A 23467-nucleotide genomic window follows, 5' to 3' on the forward strand; every position below is an offset into this window, starting at 1 on the left:
TTTGGACGGAGGATTCAGGACAGTCTTTATAGTCAGATTCCTTACACTTGCAATATCACACTCTTTTTGATTCCTGCCTTTAGTACCTAATATCGGATCTTACGATTACCTTGGAGGATTCTAGGACTTGCGTGCTTTATAGGTTTGGTTTAGTCCCTCTATGACTCGACCTGTCTAGTGAGATCAGACTGCCGTAAGTATTCCCCTCTTTATTAGTAACTAACGCAGGGGTTTTGCAATAAAGGTAGCTAAGATAGAGGACTATACTATTCCTACGATACGATTATGAAAGGATCTGCTACTAAGATTACTACTAAGATTGCTACTGAGATTACTACTAAGATTGCTACTAGGATTGCTGCTAAGATTGCTACTAAGATTGCTACTAAGACTGCTAAGACTGAGACGACTAGAACGACTACTACGACCGCTACGACCGCTACTATTACGACTACCGCTATAATTAACAATTTTAGCGCTTTTCTGCAGAAAAAGTAGGTAACGCGTTTAACCCTGACGAAAATTAAGAGAAATTAAGACTATTATTCGAAACTAATACCTTATATTATAGCTAAATACGCGACTTTTAGCTATATATAGGGGGCTGCTCCTACTAAGGGTCTTACGGCTAATACTATGCCTTTGTTCGACCGGTATACCTAGCTTATTCGCGGATTATTAGCCGATCGATACTAAGAGGATCGAGAGATATTAATTCGATTACTAAAAATATCTCCGGACTAATTATATTAATAGATAAACTTAGTCTATCCGAACTTTATATAGAGTTAGTTTATCGCTTTAGAAAGGTTTCTATAGGCGGCTAATACAAAGATCTTACTAGAAGAGAATGCTATACTAAAACGGTAGTTAAAAAATTCTTCTATAGAAGAAAACACGAGAAAAACGTTTACTAAACAGACGACGAAAAGCGATAAAAAAGAAAGGAACGGCTATAAGAAGAGAGTACGAAACTAGAAGAAAAATCGAAAAGAATTAGGAACTACGCTACTATCTAGACTAGCTACTAATTTTACGACTTCGTTAAATTTAAAGAGTTAATTACCTTGCGAATCTTGCTATATCCCTCTAGATACTATTATACCTAAAAAACCCTAAAAATATCCGGACTAGATAGAGCCTATAAAGCTAAAGTAATTATCGTAATCTAAATAACTAAACGACTACAGAATATCTTTAGATATACCTACGAATATAACCTCTTTCGATACCTATTATAATCCTAGCGATCGAGCTCCTTCTAAGTCTGCTAAAGGATTGCCTAAAGGGTTTAGCGAGAGAGTATAGCTACCGCCACCGCTACCGCTAAGACTAGCTCCTTCGCTAATACTAATATAAGTTTATACGCCTAATTCGGAGATATAAACTTTGCGATATATAGTTAGGACTATACCTAAGCTAGGGACCCCTAGTACGCTACGATTCGAAGGCAGAAATATATCAGAATTCTTAGATAGTTTTAAACGTATATATAAGCGCTATAATATAAGAAATAACGCGCGAATTTTAGAGATCCTTCTAGATTACTACGGTTAGCTATAGCGTATATAGGTTAAGGCGAATACTAACTAGTAAGCGAAGAACAAGGAAGAGTTTTTCTAGGACTTCAAAAATTAGTATCGTAATACTAATAGCCTATAGGCTACCTATACTTATACCTAGTTATAGAGCTTCTGCAGAAATCGTATCGAATAAGACGACTTTTATATATATTTAACTACCTTTTTATCTGTTTTATTATACCTAGTAAAGAGAGGAGATATTAGCGATTTAGAACGATATACTTAGTTTATTAAAGGACTACCCGAAAAGTTAAGATCGAAATTAATTAAGAAGGAGAAAATTAATATTAATTATCCTTCTAGGAGCAAAAGATAGATCTCTTTCGATTAGATCGAAAAAGCTACTAGGGATCTAAATTAGGACTAGAAGGATTATAATCTCGCGATAGGCTACGTAGTACCCGAGAAAGGAATCTAGGTCTACGCGGATTCTAGAGAAAAATCGTATAAGAGACGGAAAATAATAGATACTCCGAAAAATAGAGATTCTGCGATTAAGAATACGAGCTCTCTAAGAGGACAGGATTTAGAAAGTTTAACGAAAGCTTTTAATAGTCTATCGGTAAATATACTAAAGGTTATTAAAGACTAGCAGAAGGCTACCGATAAATAGAGAGTCTTAGTTTAGTACCTAATCGCGAAAAATAATAACCGAAATAACCCTATTTATATACCTATAAGACAGATATCTAATAGTTACTACTAATATAGGAATAAAGGGTATCGGGTAACTAGTTATCCTGTCTATCTAAGTATATAAAATAAAGGACTATACTACTAGAATAAACTAAATTAGGTAGTACTCGGAAGGGTTAGTAAGAATAGACTAGAGGCGCGCAAGAGAGGTAACTAATTTTAGAAGGATATAGTTCCTGACTAGTACTAGTAGTAGAAGAATTAACGCGTAAGCGTTAACGCTATCTCTACTATTACTACGCCTTAATTATATTTAGGGGTCTATTCTTACTATACTCTGTAAATTTATACTACTTAGGTAGATTTAGTAGGGATTTCCCTTAGAAAAGACGCTAATTTCGAAGGATTAGAAGGAAGAGAAGACGAAATATATAAAGGAGAAGTCTTCGCTATTAATAGATAACTAGCTAGTCGTAAGCGCTCTAACTAGTCTAAAAATTATACGAAAGTGCGTAGTATACGACCGAGCAGATACTATCTAGCGACTATTAATAAAGATAATATAATAGCGGATATAGCACTAGCCTCTTTGCGAATTTCTTCTACAGAAGAAATTTATAGGTAGGAATAGGAGCGCTAACTAAATAGTTAGCCGCGAGATTCTTCTGCAGAAGAAATCTAAGACTAGGATAGTTAGACCTAGAGAGCTAGTCAAGATATAAGATTTTCGATACCTATCTAAAAGCGCCTAAAATCTTCCGCGGATACTACTACCTAATATAAGGAAGAAATTGCTAGAAAATTGCTAGCTATTCCTATATCGCCTATAATTATACTAGGTAATCTAATATTTATATTACCGTAACTACGTAGCTAAGTCAGAAATATTACGAATTCCTTCGAACCTTCGGTGCCTATAGTTACTACGAATACTATAAATACTACGAATACTACGAATACTACTACGCCTGTATACTTCGCTACTACTTAGCGAGTTATAAAAGTAGATAAAGTAACCGCGCGGGTATAGGATCTTAGGAGATCGGTGCGAATCTCTGTACCGCGAAATCCGGGTATGTTTAAGGAATATACTAGAGGGCTCTTGCGTATAAAGGTATATATATATAGGTATAAGCTTGAAGCTACGATTAATTAGGGATTATTAGTTAATCTTATTTCCCTAGAAATAGCACGTATATTAAACCTTGATATTCGAAAAGATCTAAAGCTATATATAGTGCCTGTTAATAGCCGAACGCGTCCCTTTTACGGAGTTACGGAAGGCTTGCCTATTTTAATTAGCGATATTATAATATACTCTTACTATATAATTATAAAGGATTATATAGCAGAGGTTCTTCTAGGACGAATCTAGTTACGCGATATAATAGCTTCTACTACAGAGAAAATTAATAGCTCTTGATAGACCTACAGTTCTACAAGGCAAGGAAGCAATCTGGAGGCGAGACAACTGGGATTGGGAAGTCTAGGGAGAAGGAAGAAGAGAGAGAGAGGGAAAACCCACGATAGGGAAAAACCCTCAAGATACATGACCGCTACTAGGCCTAGCAAATATCTAGAGAGGGCAAACTCTCTCACACCCCCCCTAGGACCAGCAGCAATATAAATAATAATATATATAGTAGTATAACATAATAAAATTTAGAAGGGGAGGGTTAGTTAGGATCTCTTATGCGCAATAATCTGGTACGATTATTTTGAAAAATCCTATTGGGCTTAGTTTTAGTAAGCATATTAGCGGTATTATCCTTGCTCGGGATATTGGTTAGTTAGATAAGGTTCTTTTTAATAAGGTCTCTGATTAAATAGTATCTCGTGCTAATCTAGGATAATTTTGGGCTAACTTTAGGGTTTATAACGGTCGTAATAGTATTATCGGAATCACAAAATAGGGTAATTAGGATATTTTTGTCGAATTCTTTATCTTGGTTTAATAGGGGCATAAGTAAAAGGTTAGTAGCAATTTTAGTAAGGTAAAGTCCCTCTTTCGCTATAGTCGTAAGGGTATAGTATTCGGCTATAGTCGATAAGGCTACTACGATATCTTGTCTTTTTGAGCTCTATAAGATTAGGGTACTAGTAAAGAACTAAATATATACTTCGGTAGATTTTCTATCCTCTATATTAGCGTATAATAAGTCGATAAATCCTTCTAGACCCTTTAAAGGTTCTTTTCTAAATAGGATTCCTAAATTTATAGTGCCTATAAGGTATTATAACAAAACTTTGTACGCTACTATATTATCTTTTCTCGGGTGTGCGTTACGGCGCTATAGTTTAGACACGGTCGCTATAATATCCGGGCGTATTTTGATTAAGAGCTAACCGATCTTTCCTATTATTTTAGCATAGGCACCCTAATCGAATACGTTATCCTCTATTAGATTATTTAGATAGGGGATTTTCTAAGAGGGATTTATTAGAATTAGCGAAGGATTATAATTTTTATAGCCCTTATTATAGATTAAATCTGTTAAATAAGCCTATTAGCTTATAAAGATATAGCTAGAGGGTTCTTTAATTATATTATATCTAAGGAATCTTTTAAATAGGAGGGTCTTTAGTTTTCTTTTATTTAAAAGGCCCTTTTTTATAGAGTTTAATTAATCCTTATATCTAGTCGCGAGGATATTATCTATATAGATTATAACAAAATATAGTATAGTCCTTGTTAGTGAAGATATATAGTTCGGAGGGGATTAGAGAGAGGCCTAGGCTAGATAGGTTATCTTTGAAAAGTTTATGCTAGAGATATCCTGCTTGTCGCAATCTATAAAGCGCCTGGTTTAGTACGTATGCCAGATCTTCTCCTTTTAGGCTAAATTATTTATATCTAGTTAGTTACTTTATAAATATAATACGGTTGTTAATAGCAGTATTGAGGTAGGCTCTAATTACGTCCTACTGTTCCTTTTTCTAATTGCGGATAGCAGCCATAGTAATAAATAACTTGGCCGATACATCTAAGACAAGACCCATCTGGCGCGGAATTCTAGGACATATCCTTCAGTATCCTGTTTGATGTCATAGACCTATTTGCCTAGAAGGATTTTGGTACCTTTTAGGGGTTTAGTTACTAAAGTCATTATATTAGATAATTTAAACTTCTTTAATTAGGTCTCTTCGGCTTTAAGCTATTAATCGGCGAATTAGGATTTTATAGCTTCCCTATAGGTTTAAGGGATTTTAATATTGACCGTATTATCTTAGTAGCTATGCTTAATATACTAGGTCTAATTAAGTTATCTTTAGTAGACGTAGCGAAGCATAAACTTCCTTTCGTTCTCTCTTTATGCTCTTCCTTAACTAGTCCTTTTATAGTAGTATCTACTATTCCTTCTATAAGTTATCTCGGAGTATATCTCCGCAGGCTTCTTCTTACTAGAGAGATAGAGCGTCTCTAGTCGCTCGTGAAATCTAGTTAATTTATCGTAATAGTGTCGATAGGGTCCGCTAATAAAGCTTGTAATATTAGGTAGCTACGGAACCTCTAAGGAATTACTACTAGAGGGGGGAGTTATAGTTAAATTAATTAGGATAGTATCTTAGACTTTTTAATAGTAGGATTTAGGTTAGATTCTGCGTAGGTAGGAATTATCTAGTATAGTCCTTCTCTTAATTAACGGATTAGACTATCCGGGTTCTAGCGTGAAAAAATTCCTCCTAGTTAGGAATTAGGTCTCTAGGGATTTAGATTTTAGGATCCGGTCGAGTATTAGGGGCTCTTTTCCTTAGTTATATCGGTAAAATTTTGCGATATTAGGAAGGTTATAAAATTAGGATATTTTAGTCCTCTAGTATAGTTAGTAGTATACTTAGAGGGATTAGAGCGGGTTAGGGAAAAATTCGTCCTCGCGTAATTCTAGGTCTTTTAGGAATTAGACTTAAGGAGGTAGAAGATTATATCCCCTTCCTCTTTCCTATTAGAGAGGTAGAATTTTTAGAGTATAGGAAGTTTATAAAATTTAGATTTCTTCGTAGGTATCTAGGCTTATATTAGAGTAGGTATTACGGTCGGGATCTTTATAGTAGTCGTTATCCGCGCGGGTAGTCTTTTAGGTAGGCCTATTTAATCGTTTTACGGTTATATCGGTTGTCTTTTTGATATTTTAGATCTTTATATTATAGAACCTTTCTTGTATAATCTGTTTAATTCGATTATCTAGGTCTAATAGCAGTGTAGATAGTTCTTCCTAAAAGTCTATATCTCTTCTGATTATAACTTTTCTCTTATAGGTCGTAAATCCTATATTAGTAGCTATTCTTACTATTATATCTAACTAGGTATCTAATCTATACCCTCGGGGTATCTTTTGTCCTTAGGTTCGTTATTCTTTTAGAATATAGATATAGGCTTTAGAATACTAGATACGTAAAAACCCTAAATCGATTAGTTACTTTACCCTAGAGCTATTAGTATTATACTAGTACTTATTCTATCTTTCTAAAGGGGACAATTTTTTATTTAGTTTACGGATTCGGTTTATAATATAGGTAGTAGTAACTATAGCTTTAGGCTACAAAAATACAGCTTAGGGCGTAGCTACTATAAGGGTTCGGGCCCCCTATATAATAAGATATCTAGAGCTTTTAGTAATACTATTTTGTTTATAGGTATAAGGGGCGCTTATTAAGAAAGTACAACCCTTCTGCTTAGCCTATTCTTTAATTTGAAGAAACTTCTGTCTCTATCTATACGGATTTCGGAAGGCTAAGTGCTAGTAGAAGTAAAGATACGCTTTAGTATTTAGATTAGGATATCCGAGGCTTAGCCTTTTATCTTTATTAGAATAGCCTATCTAAACCTAGTAGCATCGTTAACTACGATTAGGACGTATATATTCCCGATTCTAAGGGGGGTACATAGCTAGATATTAATATAGATAAATTCCTATAGTATCTTAGAGCGTGTCTGTTTATATAGGATACGATCCTCTTGGATTTTGTAATCTTGTAAGCTTTATAATTAAAATATTCGTTACTATAGACCTCCTCACCGATTTTGTGATAGTTAATTTTTGCGGTAGGCTATCTAATATAACCTAGACGGTAATAGGCTACTTCTAGTAAAATTATAGTAAAGGAATATACGGTCGCTATAATTAGGGGGGCCTTCTTTTCGTACGCTATAGATAGTTTAATTAAGTAGCCTTTAGAAATAGGATACCTTTTCCTGTATACGTATACTATAATCTTTTGTTTATTATCTAGGTTAAAAAATATTCTCCTAGTCTTTCTAGCCTATTTTATAGTCCTTATATATTTAGGTCGTGGATAGGAGGTTAAAGTTACCTATTAGTATATATTCGTATTATATATTAAGGGTTTTAGTGCCTTCTAGGAGGATTAATTTAATTCGAGCGATCGCTTTTCTAAGAGATTTAATAGTTCTTCTATTAGAGGTCTGTATTAATAGCTATATAGGTCACTTTGGAATTTCATAATTGCATTTCTATTAATACAAATCGAGCGTGATATACCTAAGTTAACGATCTACTTAGTAGAGGGGTTTCTTTTGATTAAGGCTATAGTAAGCTAGGGATCTAGGCGGTCGCGAAGTCGAATTCTACTACTATAAGGGCGTAGTAGTACTTATCTTCTTCTTTACTAGCCTATATTACTATATTTGCGCTCGTATTATTATCCGTATTGCCTCCTGTATTAGTATCTTCCTCTTTAAGATCCCTTCTATATAGTTAGGATTAGGGTTAGGCCCCCTTTAAGGTAATCGAATTCTTGTTCCTATTATTCTTTCTAATAGAAATTAGTATTATTAGATTTTGTTAGCTCTTCTAAGGATTTTGAAGGTTTAGGTAGAATTCTAGGTATTACCCCTTTCTTCTTAATTCTGTTATTATATTATAGTCTACCCTTCTAGCGGTAGTCTATTTAGATTGTCTATATTCCTCTATAGGGTATTTACCTAGATACCTTTATAGGCTTCTAATCTAGGGTTCGCGATATAATAACTAAATAGGCGTAGTCCTTAGTAGTATGCCTTTTCTTCCGTAAAAGAAGTAGTTACCGTTCGGGGTAACCTGATTTAGGCCTTTAGTCTATTCTTTTCCTATTCCTATAGCGATTTACCTCTCGGAGGTATATACTTTAACGGAGGTATTTATATTTATCTAACGAGGGTTTTGAAGATTTTCCGGTTATCGTGGTTATAACGCTCGAGAATTAGTAATTTATAATTTCTAGTTTATAGATTACCTTAGTAAGGTTCGGAAAAGGTCTAGTACTATAATCTTTGTAATATTTTCGTATCTATTAGAATAATCTGCTAGTCTAGTAGCTACAAAGGTTAGGATATTACTTTACAATTCATCAAGAAGTAGGGAAACGATCATACCTAGGGTAAGTTAGACTTCTTCCGTTGCTTTAGTATAGGTACTACGAAATTTATATAAAAATCGATTGCTATAGGTAGTTAGCTCGGTAGGTTCGTAGAACCCTAGTTACCTTCTTTTTGCTAGGAATAAAGCTAGTAGTATAGAGGGCCTTTTTTAAGCTAATAATATATTTATTAGCGAATTCGCATCGGAATCTTATAGCTTTGACTATCGCATCGATATCCTTCGAGATAGATTATTAGAGCTATATCTGTATAGTATAGGAGTATTCGACCTAAGTTTCTGCTTCGTTAGATATTACTTTAGGCCTATCACATTTTGGGTTAACGAGGCGATAGAGTCCTTTCTTTTTAAGGATTTAGTATATATCTCTGAACTAGTCCTCGAAGTCTTCTGTTCTTTCTAATAATTTAAGTAGGTTAAGGGTAAATTCTTTAGGGGCGCTAGTAAGTTAGTTCACTAGCTAGCCTCGGGATTTTAGGGTAAAGAATTTGCTATAGTCCTTACGAGATACAGGGAATTCTTTAACCCCGGCCGCTTAGCCGAGATCTTCTTTAGCTATAGTTGTATTTAGGAATATGATTAAGGTTTAGGTAAATTTGATGATTTAGGTGATTTAGATAGGATTTGGGATAGAATTTGGTAAGAAGGGAGGTTTGTGGGGATATATAGTGTTGTTGTGTTGTGGTGTGGTTTGAAGTAAGAGATATTAATATTATAGTAGTCCTAGCAAATATTAACAGACGCGTCTTTTCTTTTGTAATTGAATTTGGCTTCTATAGCCTAGTTAATTTGTTAATTAATAGTTTCTGGCTTCCACAGCCTAGTTAGATTTGTTGATTTGTATTTAGTAATCTGGTGATTTTGGTAATTATAGCTTCCACAGCCGAATTTAGTAAACTTGGTGATTGGAAATTTGAGAACTTATAGTTTTCACAAATTCAGGCCTTACTATTGCGATCGGGCTTATAACCTAATAGACCTACAGGTCTACAAGGTAAGGAAGCAATCTGGAGGCGAGACAACTGGGATTAGGAAGTCTAGGGAGAAGGAAGAAGAGAGAGAGAGGGAAAACCCACGATGGGGGAAAAACCCTTAAGATACATAACCCTGCTAGGCCTAGCAAACATCTAGAGAGGGCAAACTCTCTCAGCTCTGTTAAAATAGCGGTCTTTTCGGAAGACCGGACTAGGAAGTTAGTCTTTAAGATATATTCTCCGAGTAAGAAAACTTCGGTCTAGGAGTATTAGCTATAGCCCGAAGATTTTGCAGAACCTACGAATACGGAAGTAGATTTTTTAGGATATCCGGAAGCCTAATTAGCGATACTTCTAGTATAATAAATAAGATACCGATACTAAAAATAGGCTATAATTTACTATACGTTTTGATAGTTGATAGACCTACAGGTCTACAAGGCAAGGAAGCAATCTGGAGGCGAGACAACTGGGATTGGGAAGTCTAGAGAGAGGGAAGAAGAGAGAGAGAGGGAAAACCCATGAGCGGGAGAAAAACCCTCAAGGCACATGACTGCTACTGGACCTAGCAAACATCTGGAGAGGGCAAACTCTCTTACACCCCCCCTAGGACCAGCAGCAATGTGAATAATAACATACATAGTGGTGTGACATAATAAATAGGGAAAGGAAAGGGTTAGTTAGGATCTCTCATATACAATAATTTGGCACGGTAATCTTGAAAGATCCTGTTTGGCTTGGTTTGATAAGTTCTGATCCGTTGTTTCCAACGTGAAAAAATCCCTTGCTGGTTCGGAATTAGGTCTCTTAGGATTTGAATTTCAGGATCCGGTCGAGTATTAGCCGCTCTTTTTTTCGGTTGTATTAGTAGAATTTTGTGATATTAGGAGGGTTGTAAAATTAGGATATTTTGGTCCTCTGGTATGGTTAGTAGCATACTTGGAGGGTTTGGAGCGGGTTAGGGAAAAATTCGTCCTTCGCGCAATTCTGGGTCTTTTGGAAATTAGACTTGAGGGGGTAGAAGATCAAGTCCTTGTCCTTCTTTCTGTTACACAAGCGGAATTTTTAGAGCATAGGAAGTTTGTGAGATTTGGGTTTTTTCTTGGGTATCTAGGCTCATATTAGAATAGGTATTACGGTCGGGATTTTCATGTTAGCCGTCATCCGCGCGGGTAGTATTTTGGTTAGGCCCATTTGATCGTTTCACGGTTATGTCGGTTGTCTTTTTGGCATTTTGGATCTTCATATCATAGAGTCTTTCTTGCACAGTCTGCTCAGTAGAAGGGTTTCTTTTAATTAAGGTCGTATCGGCACAGTCAAATTCTACTACCGTTAGGGCGTAGTATTCATCTTCTTCTTCATCAAATTGCATTACCATATTTGCGCCCGCATGATCTTCTTCTTCAAGGTTCCTTCTGTATGGTTGGGATTGGGATTGGGATTGGGATTGGGATTGGGATTGGGATTAGGATTGGGATTGGGATTGGGATTGGGATCCCTTTGAGGTGATCGAATTTTTGTTCCCATCATTCTTTCCAACAGAAATTAGTTTTGGCTAATTTTAATCCTAGCCATTGGTTTTCTTGATCCTGTTGTTGTATATTGTGGTCCAACCATTCGGCGGGGATCTATTTGGATTATCCATGTTCCTCCACGGGGCATACACCCAAATACCTTTGACGGGTTTCCACTTTGCGGTTCGTGAAGTAATAACTAAATGGGCGTAGTCCTCAGTCGTATAGCCCTTCCTTCCACAAAAGGAACAATTGCCGTTCGGAGCGATCTGATTTAGGCCTTCAGTCTATTCTTTTGCCCATTCCTATGGCGATTTACCTCTCGGGGGCATATATTTGAATGGTAGGTATTCATACTTAGTTGATAAGGATAAGGATAAGGAAGATAGTGAGGATAATAGCGAAATTGGTGGGGAGCGTAGGGGCCTAGTAACTGTAGTAGCTGTAAGGGTTAAGAATTGGTAACTAACGATTTCAAGCTCATGAATTACCTCCGTGAAGGTTCGAAAAAGGTCTAGGGCGGTAATTTTTGCGATATTTTCGTATCTATTAGAATAGTCTGCTAATCTAGCAGCTACAAAGGTTGGGATGTCACTTTGTAATTTATCCAGAAGTAGGGAAACGATCATGCCTGGGGCAAGTCGGACTTCTTCTGTTGCTTTGGTGTAGGCACTGCGAAATTCATGCACAAAATCGATCGCCGATAGGTAGTTAGCCCGGTAGGTTCGTAGAACCCTAGTTACCTTTTTTTTGCTAGGAATGAAGCCGGTGGTATAGAGGGCCTTTTTCAAGCTAATAACATATTCATCAGCGAATTCGCATCGGAATCTCATAGCCTTGACCATTGCATCGATCTCCTTCGAAACAGATTGTTGAAGCCACATTTGTATGGCATGGGAGTGTTCGACCCATGTCTCTGCTTCGGCAGATGTAACCTTAGGTCTGTCGCATTTTGGGTCAACGAGGCGATAGAGTCCTTTCTTTTTAAGGATTTGGCATGCATCTCTGAACTAATCCTCAAAGTCTTCTGTTCTTTCCAGCATGTCCAGCGAATTTAGGGTGAATTCTTTAGGGGCACCAGTAAGTTGGTTCACTGGCTGGCCTTGGGATTTCAGGGTGAAGAAGTTGCTGTAATCCTCGCGAGATGCAGGGAATTCCTCAACACCGGCCGCTTGGCCGAGGTCTTCTTCAGCCATGGTTGGTATCTAGTGTAAATTTGATGATTTGAGTGGTTTGGATAGGATTTGGGGATGGAATTTGGTAAGAAGGGAGGTTTGTGGGGGATATGTGGTGTTGTTGTTGGTGTGTTGTGGTAGGGTTTGAAGTGAGAGATGTTGATGTTGTGGTGGTCCTAACAAACATCAACAGACGCGTCTTTCTTTTGTTAATATTGGATTTGGCTTCCACAGCCTGGTTGATTGTGTTGTATTAGGTGAATTTCTGGCTTCCACAGCCTGGTTGAGTTTGTTGAATTTGTATTAGGTTTGATGATTTGAATTTGAATTTGGTGATTTGGTGATTATGGCTTCCACAGCCGAATTTGATGGGTTTAGTGATTGAAAATTTGAGAACTTGCGGTTTTCACAAATTCAGGCCTCACTATTGCGATCGGGCTCATAACCTGATAGACCTACAGGTCTACAAGGCAAGGAAGCAATCTGGAGGCGAGACAACTGGGATTGGGAAGTCTAGAGAGAGGGAAGAAGAGAGAGAGAGGGAAAACCCATGAGCGGGAGAAAAACCCTCAAGGCACATGACTGCTGCTGGACCTAGCAAACATCTGGAGAGGGCAAACTCTCTCAATAGTACCCTCTAAAAACGCTATAAAAGTACTAAAAATATTTAAAAATATAAGAGAAGGAAAGATATTAAAAATTTTAGATAAATTAAGATTTAGCTACGGCTATAAGATTTCGTGTAGGTAGCCGTAGGATATTGCTATAAGATTTCTATGACTAAGGTATCTTTTAACTATAAATCCGAGCCTTAGTCCTATAGGTATAGATATACTAGTTTATACTTTGTTTAAGAGAGTAGCGGATAAGATTAAACTAGTTAACGCGACTAAAAACGATAGATTAGTACTAACTAGTTATACGAATTAGAAGGAAATCTGCGAAAAGAAATACTTTACTAAATATCGCGCGTCTAATATTAAAAGTAAATTTAATAATCTACTAATACCGCGGATCTCTACGATTATAAGAGGTACGCGTCTAATACCTAAAAGGGAGTAGAAAATATTAATTAGAAAGGATCTTCTGCTAAAGGAAAGAGGATTATTACGCGAGATACTATTTAAAAGAGAAGGTTATTTTGCGTAGGATTAGTCCTATATATCTTTGATTTTCCGAAGTAATACCGCTATAATATATTAAGACGATTTATATAGGCCTAGTAGTATCCTAGATTTCGAATCCCGCTAGCGCTAAAAGGTATAGTTAAAGAGATATTATAGGAAAGATTATAAAAAGGGGTCCTAGAATATTACGATAGTCCCTACCGAAATCCTTAGTTTTAGTACGTAAGAAGAATAGAAAATATCGTATAGTAAACGCTATAATATATATTAATAAAGTAATAGTATAGATACGAATATACCCCTAATACGGACGAATTCGTTAAAGAATTTTTAGGTATAGTAATATTATCTATTATCTATTTTCCGGGTATAACTAGATAACTCTAGATAGTCGCGATCGAAATATAATAGCGATTTAGACCCCGATCGGTTTGCTAAGGCAGACTATATTATTATAAGGGGCTTCGAATTCTGTACCGTAATTCTAAAGAGTAGTTATATAGATCCTAGCTAATATTCTGTATATTACTAAACCTTTTATAGATAATATTCCGGTTAAAGGACCTAAGACCTAGTATAATAACGAGTTTATAAGACTAGGGATTAGGAGGTTTGTCTTAGAATATATACAAAATCTAGATAAGACCCTATACCTTTTAGAACTTACGGAGCGAGAGTTTCTGCAGAAAAATCGTAACTTATAATATCCGGCCTTAAAATTATAGGCTAGGTATACGATTCTAATAGGCGCAGACCTAATAAGCGGAAAATTTCTAAGTTAGCCGACTAGCTAGTCCCTATTAATCGCGATAAGGTACGCTCTTTTATTAGTCTTATAGTCTACTTTCGAATTCTAGTAAAGGATTTTTAGTATATTATAGCGCCGTATATATACGATTTACGGAAGGATACGATATTCGATTAGGGTAATAATAAATAGAATACCTTTAAGAAGATTAAGGAGATACTATATAGTTTTCCGGCGGTTATACTAGTCGATTATAGCTAGAATCTTTAGACCTAACGCTTATAGTAGACGCGTTAAAAATAGGATAGGGTAGTTTTGATATAGAAAAGAGAAGGGGTACGATAAGTATATATACGAGTTAGGGGTTTAGTCTAAATTAGAGCAAATATACGATACTAGAAAATTAGAATATCGAGGAGTAATAAAGGTATTTAAAAAGCTACGGTATTAGCTATACAGGGTAAGGTTTATATTAGAAACTAATACTAATATACTAGTTACGTAGTTAAATCGACTAGCTTTAGACTTACCTAGGGCCTTAGTAACGCGATAGCTTACTTAGATTCGCTCTTCGATTTTGATATAAAGTATATTCCTAGGACGAAAAATAGTACCGCTAATAGCCTATCTAGGAAGCCCGCTACGCCTAAAGAAATAGAAGAGTAAGAAAAGGAGAGAGATATTAATAAATTTATCGTAGCTAAAATCTCTTATCTTCGCGTTACGGTTTCCCGTAGAAACTATAGTTTCTATTAAAATTCCTATTCTTAGAGATTTCTTCTGTAGAAGAAATAAATATCGTACAGAAATTCTAGATAGATTTATTCAGAAGAATCTTAGAAAATTACAAGGTTCTTAACGATACTACGTAGGCCCGCTAAGATATCTTAGTAAATTTAGTACGTTCAAGAAAAAGGCTTTAAATTTGTCTAAGATCGATATCTATTTTATAGAGGGTATAGCAGAGATCTATTATACGAAGGGTTTTAGACGATACTAGGATACGAAAAGAGACGCTATAGCGCTTATATAAAGAATTAGGCTATAAAGGCCGCGAAGCTACTTATAACCTATTAGCTACGCGGTACTATTAGTTAGGAATATATAATAAGACTACGAAATTCGCGTATACTTCGAATACTAGGCGCGTAATCCTATTAGACTATATAAACCTATAGGAAGCGTAAGACTATACGAATCTAGGAGAAATAGTATATTAATACTACCCCGCTACCTAACGAGGAAGGTTAAAAAGGAGTTATCTAAGTAAGAGATTTAGCTAGTAGGTAGCTAGAAGCAAGGATTCTCTAGAAGGTAGATAGTAAAAGCGCTACCGGATTCGTTTAGGAGGATATTATCTATAGGTATAGGGTGCCTTAGGAGATTATTATTAATTTTAGTCCTAAAATACGTTCGGAAATACGAAATTTTTTGAAATTACCGCGTCGATACTATTTTAATTTCGGTATATAACCTAGGCGAATAGGGCGATTAAGAGAGTAATACGAACTCTAAAAGACGCCTTATCTAAAATAACGAATAGGTATAAACTATCAGAAGGTATTAAACTAAAATAGTCCTAAAAGCTAGCCGCGATACTTGCTAACAGAGCGACTTTGTATACGTATACTAGTATCACCCTTCCGATTTGTTTATAGATAACTATCTTACTAGTAGAATTAGATATACCTACCTAGTCGATACTACCCTAGGAAAAGGTAGAGACACGCGCAGATCTAATTATTACGAGCCGAATAAATTAAAAGACGAGACTAGGATATCTCTGATACGATAATACGGCTACAGAGGCTAAGAGCTTAGAATAAAGAATATTACGACTCGCAGAAACCTGCGAATTACGCCCCTAAAAGAAAAAGATTTAGTCCTTCTCTATAATACTAGGTTAGAGACGATATAACGTCTAGAAATAAGCTCCGATTTAGATAGATAGGGCCGTATCGAATCAGAAAAGATCTAAAAATAGCGTATACGAAATTAAAGAATTAGACGGCACCCTATACCGATAGATAAATAAGGTAAGCGCTAGTATTAATAGTAGTAGGCTAAAAAGATTTTATTACTAGGCGCTCTAGGATAAAAGAAATTTAGATAAGGATAAAAGAATTAAGGCTAAGAACGGATTACTACCTACTACGCAAAGGCGCAGAAGAGGACGGCCGCGAGAGGGATAGGGTTAATTTAATTCGATATTTTTCTTTGTTAAAAAGGTAGTGTATTAATTAGTCTATTTAATACGAATATTTCGGATTTTTTATATTTTTGTTAATTTCTCTTAGAAGTAGATTAAATTTATTAGATTTGCTAAATTTTGTCTTTATTTAGAAATTTAGTAGTTTTTAAGACTTTTTAAAAGGTAATAGAAAAGGAATTGCTAGGGATAGCAAGATTTTTAGGAGGGGAGGGAAGTCTCCGGAGAGAGCTTAAATTATAATAATTTTCGCTAAGTACTATAAATTTCTTCTGCAGAAGATATCGACCTATAACGATACGTTAAACTCTGCGAATTTCTTCTGCGGAAGAATTTAATATAACGGACTAGGCTACGATATCCGCCGTAAGCTAATATCTTAATATTATACCTTCGATGCTAAGTAATCGTTTAATATAAATTACTTCCCCTGCTAAGATTATCGAAGAATTACGTACGCTACCTACGGACTAGGTCTATAAGATAGCAAAGCTCTATCTATATAAGATTTACGAAAAAGGATAGGTATTTTTAGACTCGGTCGCGATCGAACTCTATACCTTTATAAAGGATAGCGAATTTTGAAGGGATATAAGACTTAGGAAGATTTTAGGATAGCTAGATAGTAGCAAGAGAAGTAATTAATCGTCGCGAATATAACAAGAACTATATCTAGTAAGTAATATACGTAGCGCTATAAGCTTAGAATAGGGACGCTAAAAAGATTATAATTAGAGTCCGAACGAAAACTTTCGCCGAAAAGGTTAGTAAACTAGTAAGGAGCGGGATTAGTTTCGAAGAGATATAGCTCCGAGTTAATAACGCTATTCTCTAACGACTTAAGAAAGGAATATATAGGCGGGGGATCCGAAGAGCTAAAGAAGTTATATAAGTAATCTTAATAACGCCTATAAATCGCTAGATTTAACGGAACTAACGCTAGAACGGTTATTAAAATACTATCTATCGATTAATAAAGATAGATTTATATACGAATATTATCGGATACCGCGAATTTTGATAAGGTAGATAAGGATCAGAGCCTAGCTCTAGATAAGGATAAAAGCTAAATTTCTTCTATAGAAGAAATCTAATCGCAAAACCTAGATCTAGAAGGAAGCCGAATTTCTTCTAGAAGAAATCTAACCGCGCAAACGAGCCCGGAACTAAGCGATAATAATAACGATAAATAAACGATCGTAGGAATCAGAACTATTAACGGAGCCTACTAAGAAACCGAAGATATCGTAAGGTTTATTAAAGTTAGTACCCTACGATACAAGATAGATACTTCTAGGCTAGCTAAAGTAGTTCCGAAGACGAAATTAGATACTAAAAGTAAGCGCGAAGCGCTAGTAATTTTTCGGCTTATTAGTAGGTCTATCCGCGAAAATACGACCGAAATCAGCCCTGATTCGATTTAAAGGGTATATAACTTAGCTAGTATATTTTTATATATTTACACTAATAGTGATTACGGGACTCTAGTATAACGCTTGCGATATCTTTACGCCCGGCTGTAACTAGGATAGGGCTAAGAAGGAATTTAAGGTTTAGTTTAAACTATCCTCTAGAAAAGAACTTAGGAGCTACTTTCGATTCCCTCCTAAGATACGAAAACCTTTAGTATCGAATTTCGAGAAGATATAGTATCTGACTTTTTAGGATATAAGTTTTCGCTATTTTAGAAGGGTTCTACTAAGTTTTAGGAAGAAAATAGAGAGGGATTAGAACGTTAACGGAAGCGTGTAGTACTAATTTTTGTATAGCTATAACGATTAGGATAGCTATTATCCTCGCGGTCTAATAGATATAATCGAGGAGGAATTTAATATATAACTAGTATTACTAATCGCGAAAGTATATACTAAGGGTTAGATAGGCTAAAAACGTATAGTATAGTATCTAGTAACTAGTATAGGCGACTATACCTACTACCTACTCTATATTCTACTACGACCGGATTATTAATATCGGCTAATTTCGTTTCCTTACTACGCGAAGAGTATATACCCTAGTAACAGACTACTTTCCGCTATCTTAATATTAATATAATAGATCTCCTTGTATCCTAACGAATAGCGAATATAATCTAGGGGACGGTTTCTTTAACGGATAAGAACCTACGAAATTATACTAAAATACTACTTAGGATACAAAACTACCTCGCCGAGTAGTAGCAGAATCTACGCGATTAGTTACTAGAAAGATAGTTTAATCTATAAGATATCGGCTATATATAGACGCAGAAGATAAGGAGAAATTTAGTCTCTCCTAGGAAAAAGTTATCTATAAATAGGGAGATATACGTATTTCGAAGCTATACCTTCCTTATAGATTAATAGGACTAGCGACTTATCTTTAGCGAACGGTTTTGCCCTAGTTTTAGTATTAGGGAAGATTATAAGACCCTAGATAGTCCTAAATTAGGTACTTAGTCTAACTTTCGGCTTATTATCGCGATTTTTCGTTACCTAAATAGACTCCTTCCGGGTAGTCTAGTTAGAAATATAGTAGTCGGCTTACGTATCCTTTTTCTATATTAATTCGGTTACTAGAATTAAGTCCGATCGAGATACGCTAATTAGTCGCGAAAGATAGGATTCCCCTATAGTTATCGAAGAATTAGACGTTCTTTTTAGCCGGAATTAGTAACGAGCGCATAGATTAATCTAGGAGTAGCGCGACTAGGCGAGATAGGCCTACCTACTATATTTTAGATAACGATAAAGGCCGAACGGTAGTAATTTAGCGTATACTCTTATTTTCTGCGAAAGGAGAAGGGCCTATCGGTTTTGCTAAATTTTGTGTAGCCTAATAAGTTAGCCTAAGGGTCTTTAGGAGATCTAACGTTACTATCGAGGGATACGGGAAATTAACTAAGGGACGGTAAATTATAGGGGGGGGTTATATAGTAGGGGATTCGGTTATATACTTAAAGGCGGATATTTAGTAGTAGGAGATACCTAAGAGCCTTACCGCGAGGAAGGTTATCTAGGACCTAGCTTACGGGATCCGGCATTATTATCATACTTAATTAATAGTTTAGACGGAGGATTCAGGACAGTCTTTATAGTCGATTCCTTACACTTGAATATTACACTCTTTTTGATTCCTGCCTTTAGTACCTGACATCGGATCTCACGATTACTTGGAGGATTCCAGGACTTGCGTGCTTTATAGGTTTGGTTTAGTCCTCTATGACTCGACCTATCTAGTAAGATCAGACTGCCGTGAGTATTCCCCTCTTCACTATATAATTTATAGTCCTTTCAGGGTTCTCTCTGATACTAGTAGGCGGGAGCGAGCTATCAAAGAGCGGATTATCGAGAGTATTAAGGTCTATCTCTAGGTTGATCTAATAGGGTACTACTATAAAGATATATACCTTATTACGCGTGCGTCTCGCGAATTAATAGGGGGTAAGTAAATCGAGGTTTCGGTAGTTAACCCCGAAGTACTAATAATATGTATCTATATCGATAACGATTCCCTATATATATAAACTAGGTATCCCTAGTAGTATAGGGGGTCCTGTTTTTTAGTTAATAGTATAATACTCTACTATCTAGGTCTTTATAATTCCCTATTAATTAGTTACTATATTTAGGATACGGAAAGCCCCCTTAGCGTTACTATATTAATCCTAGAAGTCGCGGAGCTCGGGTATCTAGAGGGTAGCTTACTATAGTTTATAAGATTTTATAAGATCGTAGTTAATAATACTTATACTCGCGCTAGTATCTAGGCTAATTTTAAGGGTAGTAATATTAATACGTATAATAGTCTTAACTATTAGGAGGATCTCTACGAGTAGCTATTAAGTCGGGGTTATAGAGTTTACTCCGACTCGCTAGCGTTTCCCTAGTCTTCTATAGTTCTATTATTAGCGGTAATTTCGCTAATACGCGTATTTAGACGCCCTTAGCCCGGTCTTATCTAGGGATAGTTAGGAGTAAAATATCCCTTTTTCCTATACGCGTAATAGATAACCGAGGTTAGGTCCCTATTTCTGTAAAACTAATAATAGGGTAAGACAAGAGTATTTCGATTAGGGTTCGTAGTCTCCTACCCGCGGAAAGAGGGTCGGTACTTCTTAGTATTTTCCTATTATCTCTTTTAATCCTAGTCTTTCCGGTTTCGCTTCCTCGGGTTTATCCTAGGTAGAGGAGGGTTCTAGTATTCTATATCTTAGCTATCCTATATACGAATCGCGGCCGAAACTATATCGGTACGATTCTTTAGGAGGTCGTTCTAGTATAATACTTTAAGTTTATTTTTAAGGACTAGACGTAGCTTTATATAGTAGCTAAGAGTACGCTCTTTCTCCTAAATATTTATATAATTTTCGATAGATTAGAGGTAGTTATAAAACGCGCGTAGGTCTTAGTCCTCGAGCTAATAAGCGCTATAGTATTTTTCCGTAATATTAGCCTTAGTAAATCGACTACCCCGGATAAATTCGAGTATCTAGTCAATAAAATTATCCTAGGTAGGTCGTTAGGCTATAAACTCGGTCTTCTTATAATTTATCTACTAGGCCCGTTAGGTTAGTTCTAATATAAAGAATCTAATAGGAATCTTATATAAATTACTTACGTATTAGTTAGGATTTACTTCGAAGATATACTCTAGTTTATTAAGCTACTAGATATATTACTCTAAGATTAATATAGAGCTTAGTTAGTACGAGATATTATTAATTTTGATCTCTACGCCTTAGGGTCGATAGGGAGGAGGAGGCGCAGGTTATAGTTTAGGGGTATCTTGTCGCCGAATTATAGCTTTATATTCGAGTTACTAGATCCGCGCTAGGAGGCGATCGAGGGTATTTTATTCGTTTAGTCCGGCCTATTCGGGAGACCGTACCTGGTAGCTAGACCTATCTTCTAGGTCCTAAGGGGTTAGGCTAAGCTTACTAGAGGGTTATCTAAGTCTCTTACTAACTCGTTAGGATCGTTCCGCTACTATAAGATAGGCGGATCGTTAATAGGTCGTCGGTATAGATATTTCTTCTCTAGGTAGCTAAATAGGAAGATTTAGTAATTATTAGGGGGTCTGTATCGTAGGATAGAGAACCTATTAGCTAGGTAGAGAGTCTAAGTCTATAGGGTCTAATTTTAAAGACTAAATCTTAGGGTCTAGTAGTCTCTACTAGTTCCTATAATATATATATATAGCGTTTCTGCGTACCGAGTTTCTATAGCCCTACACAGAGCCCTTAGGGTTATTACCCTAAGACGACGCGGGGTCGATTCGATCGTGAATCGTCTTAAGTTACCACGCATGACTTGCGCCGTGATACTTAGACTTTTTAATAGTAAGGTTTAGGTTAGATTCTAGTATAGATAGGAATTATCCTAGTAAAGTGAGAGAGTTTGCCCTCTCTAGATGTTTGCTAGGCCCAGCAGCGGTCATGTGTCTTGAGGGTTTTTCCCCCATCGTGGGTTTTCCCTCTCTCTCTCTTCCTCCTTCTCCCTAGACTTCCCAATCCCAGTTGTCTCGCCTCCAGATTGCTTCCTTGCCTTGTAGACCTGTAGGTCTATTAGGTTATGAGCCCGATCGCAATAGTGAGGCCTGAATTTGTGAAAACCACAAGTTCTCAAATTTCCAATCACCAAGTTCACCAAATTCGGCTGTGGAAGCCATAATCACCAAAATCACCAGATCACCAAATACAAATCAATAAATCCAACCAGGCTATGGAAGCCAGAAACTCATCAAATCAACAAATTCAACCAGGCTGTGGAAGCCAAATTCAATATTACTAAAAGAAAAGACGCGTCTGTTGATGTTTGCTAGGACCACTACAACATTAATATCTCTTACTTTAAACTATACCACAACACAACAACACCATATATCCCCATAAACCTCCCTTCTTACCAAATTCTATCCCAAATCCTATCCAAATCACCAAATATTAAATTTACCTAAACCTTAATCATATTCCTAAATACCAACCATGGCTAAAGAAGATCTCGGCTAAGCGGCCGGGGTTGAAGAATTCCCTATATCTCGTGAGGACTATAGCAAATTCTTTATCCTGAAATCCCGAGGCTAGCTAGTGAACTAACTTACTAGCGCCCCTAAAGAATTACCCTTAACCTACTTGAATTGTTGGAAAGAACAGAAGACTTCGAGGACTGGTTCAGAGATATATGCTAAATCCTTAAAAAGAAAGGACTCTATCGCCTCGTTGACCTAAAATGTGACAGGCCAAAGTAACATCTGACGAAGCAGAAACTTGGGTCGAATACTCCTATGCTATACAGATAGCTCTAACAATCTATCTCGAAGGATATCGATGCGATAGTCAAAGCTATGAGATTCCGATGCGAATTCGCTAATGAATATTATTAGCTTGAAAAAGGCCCTCTATACTACTAGCTTTATTCCTAGCAAAAAGAAGGTGACTAGGGTTCTACGAACCTACCGAGCTAACTACCTATCGGCAATCGATTTTGTGCATAAATTTCGTAGTGCCTACACCAAAGCAACGGAAGAAGTCTAACTTGCCCTAGGTATGATCGTTTCCCTACTTCTTGATAAATTGCAAAGTAATATCCTAACCTTTGTAGCTGCTCTAGACTAGCAGATTATTCTAACAGATACGAAAATATTGCAAAGATTATAGCACTAGACCTTTTCCGAACCTTTACTAAGGTAATCTATGAACTAGAAATTGTGAATTACTAATTCTCGAGCGTTATAACCACGACAACCGGAAAATCTTCAAAACCCTCGTAGACAAACATAAATACCTCCGTTGAAGTATATGCCTCCGAGAGGTAAATCGCTATAGGAATAGGTAAAAGAATGGACTGAAGGCCTAAATCAGGTTGCCCCGAACGGTAACTACTTCTTTTGCGGAAGAAAAGGCTATGCTACTAAGGACTGCGCCTATTTAGTTATTATATCGCGAACCCTAGATTAGAAGCCTGTCAAAGGTATCTAGGTGAATACCCTATAGAGGAATATGGATAATCTAAATAGACTACCGCTAGAAGGGTGGACTATAATATATAATAACAGAATTAAGAAGAAGGGGTAATACCTAGAATTCTACCTAAACCTTCCAAAATCCTTAGAAGAGCTAATAAAATCTAATAATACTAATTTCT

The 23467-nt window shown here is 36.3% G+C and overlaps 2 protein-coding genes across 2 annotated transcripts; one reads left to right on the plus strand and one right to left on the minus strand.

Moving 5' to 3' along the window:
- Positions 1–285: 285 nt before the first annotated feature.
- POX_c04437 (uncharacterized protein) lies at positions 286–2192 on the plus strand (the record flags this gene model as incomplete). Its single annotated transcript, XM_050113316.1, has 2 exons — positions 286–494; positions 2171–2192. 2 exons carry the CDS (start codon positions 286–288, stop codon positions 2190–2192), a joined length of 231 nt encoding a protein of 76 aa, XP_049970872.1.
- A 9902-nt stretch (positions 2193–12094) lies between these two features.
- Positions 12095–12280, minus strand: POX_c04438 (uncharacterized protein; the record flags this gene model as incomplete). The annotated part of the gene is made up of 1 exon (XM_050113317.1): positions 12095–12280. One exon carries the CDS (start codon positions 12278–12280, stop codon positions 12095–12097), a length of 186 nt encoding a protein of 61 aa, XP_049970873.1.
- Between the last annotated feature and the right edge of the window lie 11187 nt (positions 12281–23467).

Source organism: Penicillium oxalicum, chromosome III (assembly GCF_001723175.1).
Source record: "Penicillium oxalicum strain HP7-1 chromosome III, whole genome shotgun sequence".
NCBI lineage: Eukaryota > Fungi > Ascomycota > Eurotiomycetes > Eurotiales > Aspergillaceae > Penicillium > Penicillium oxalicum.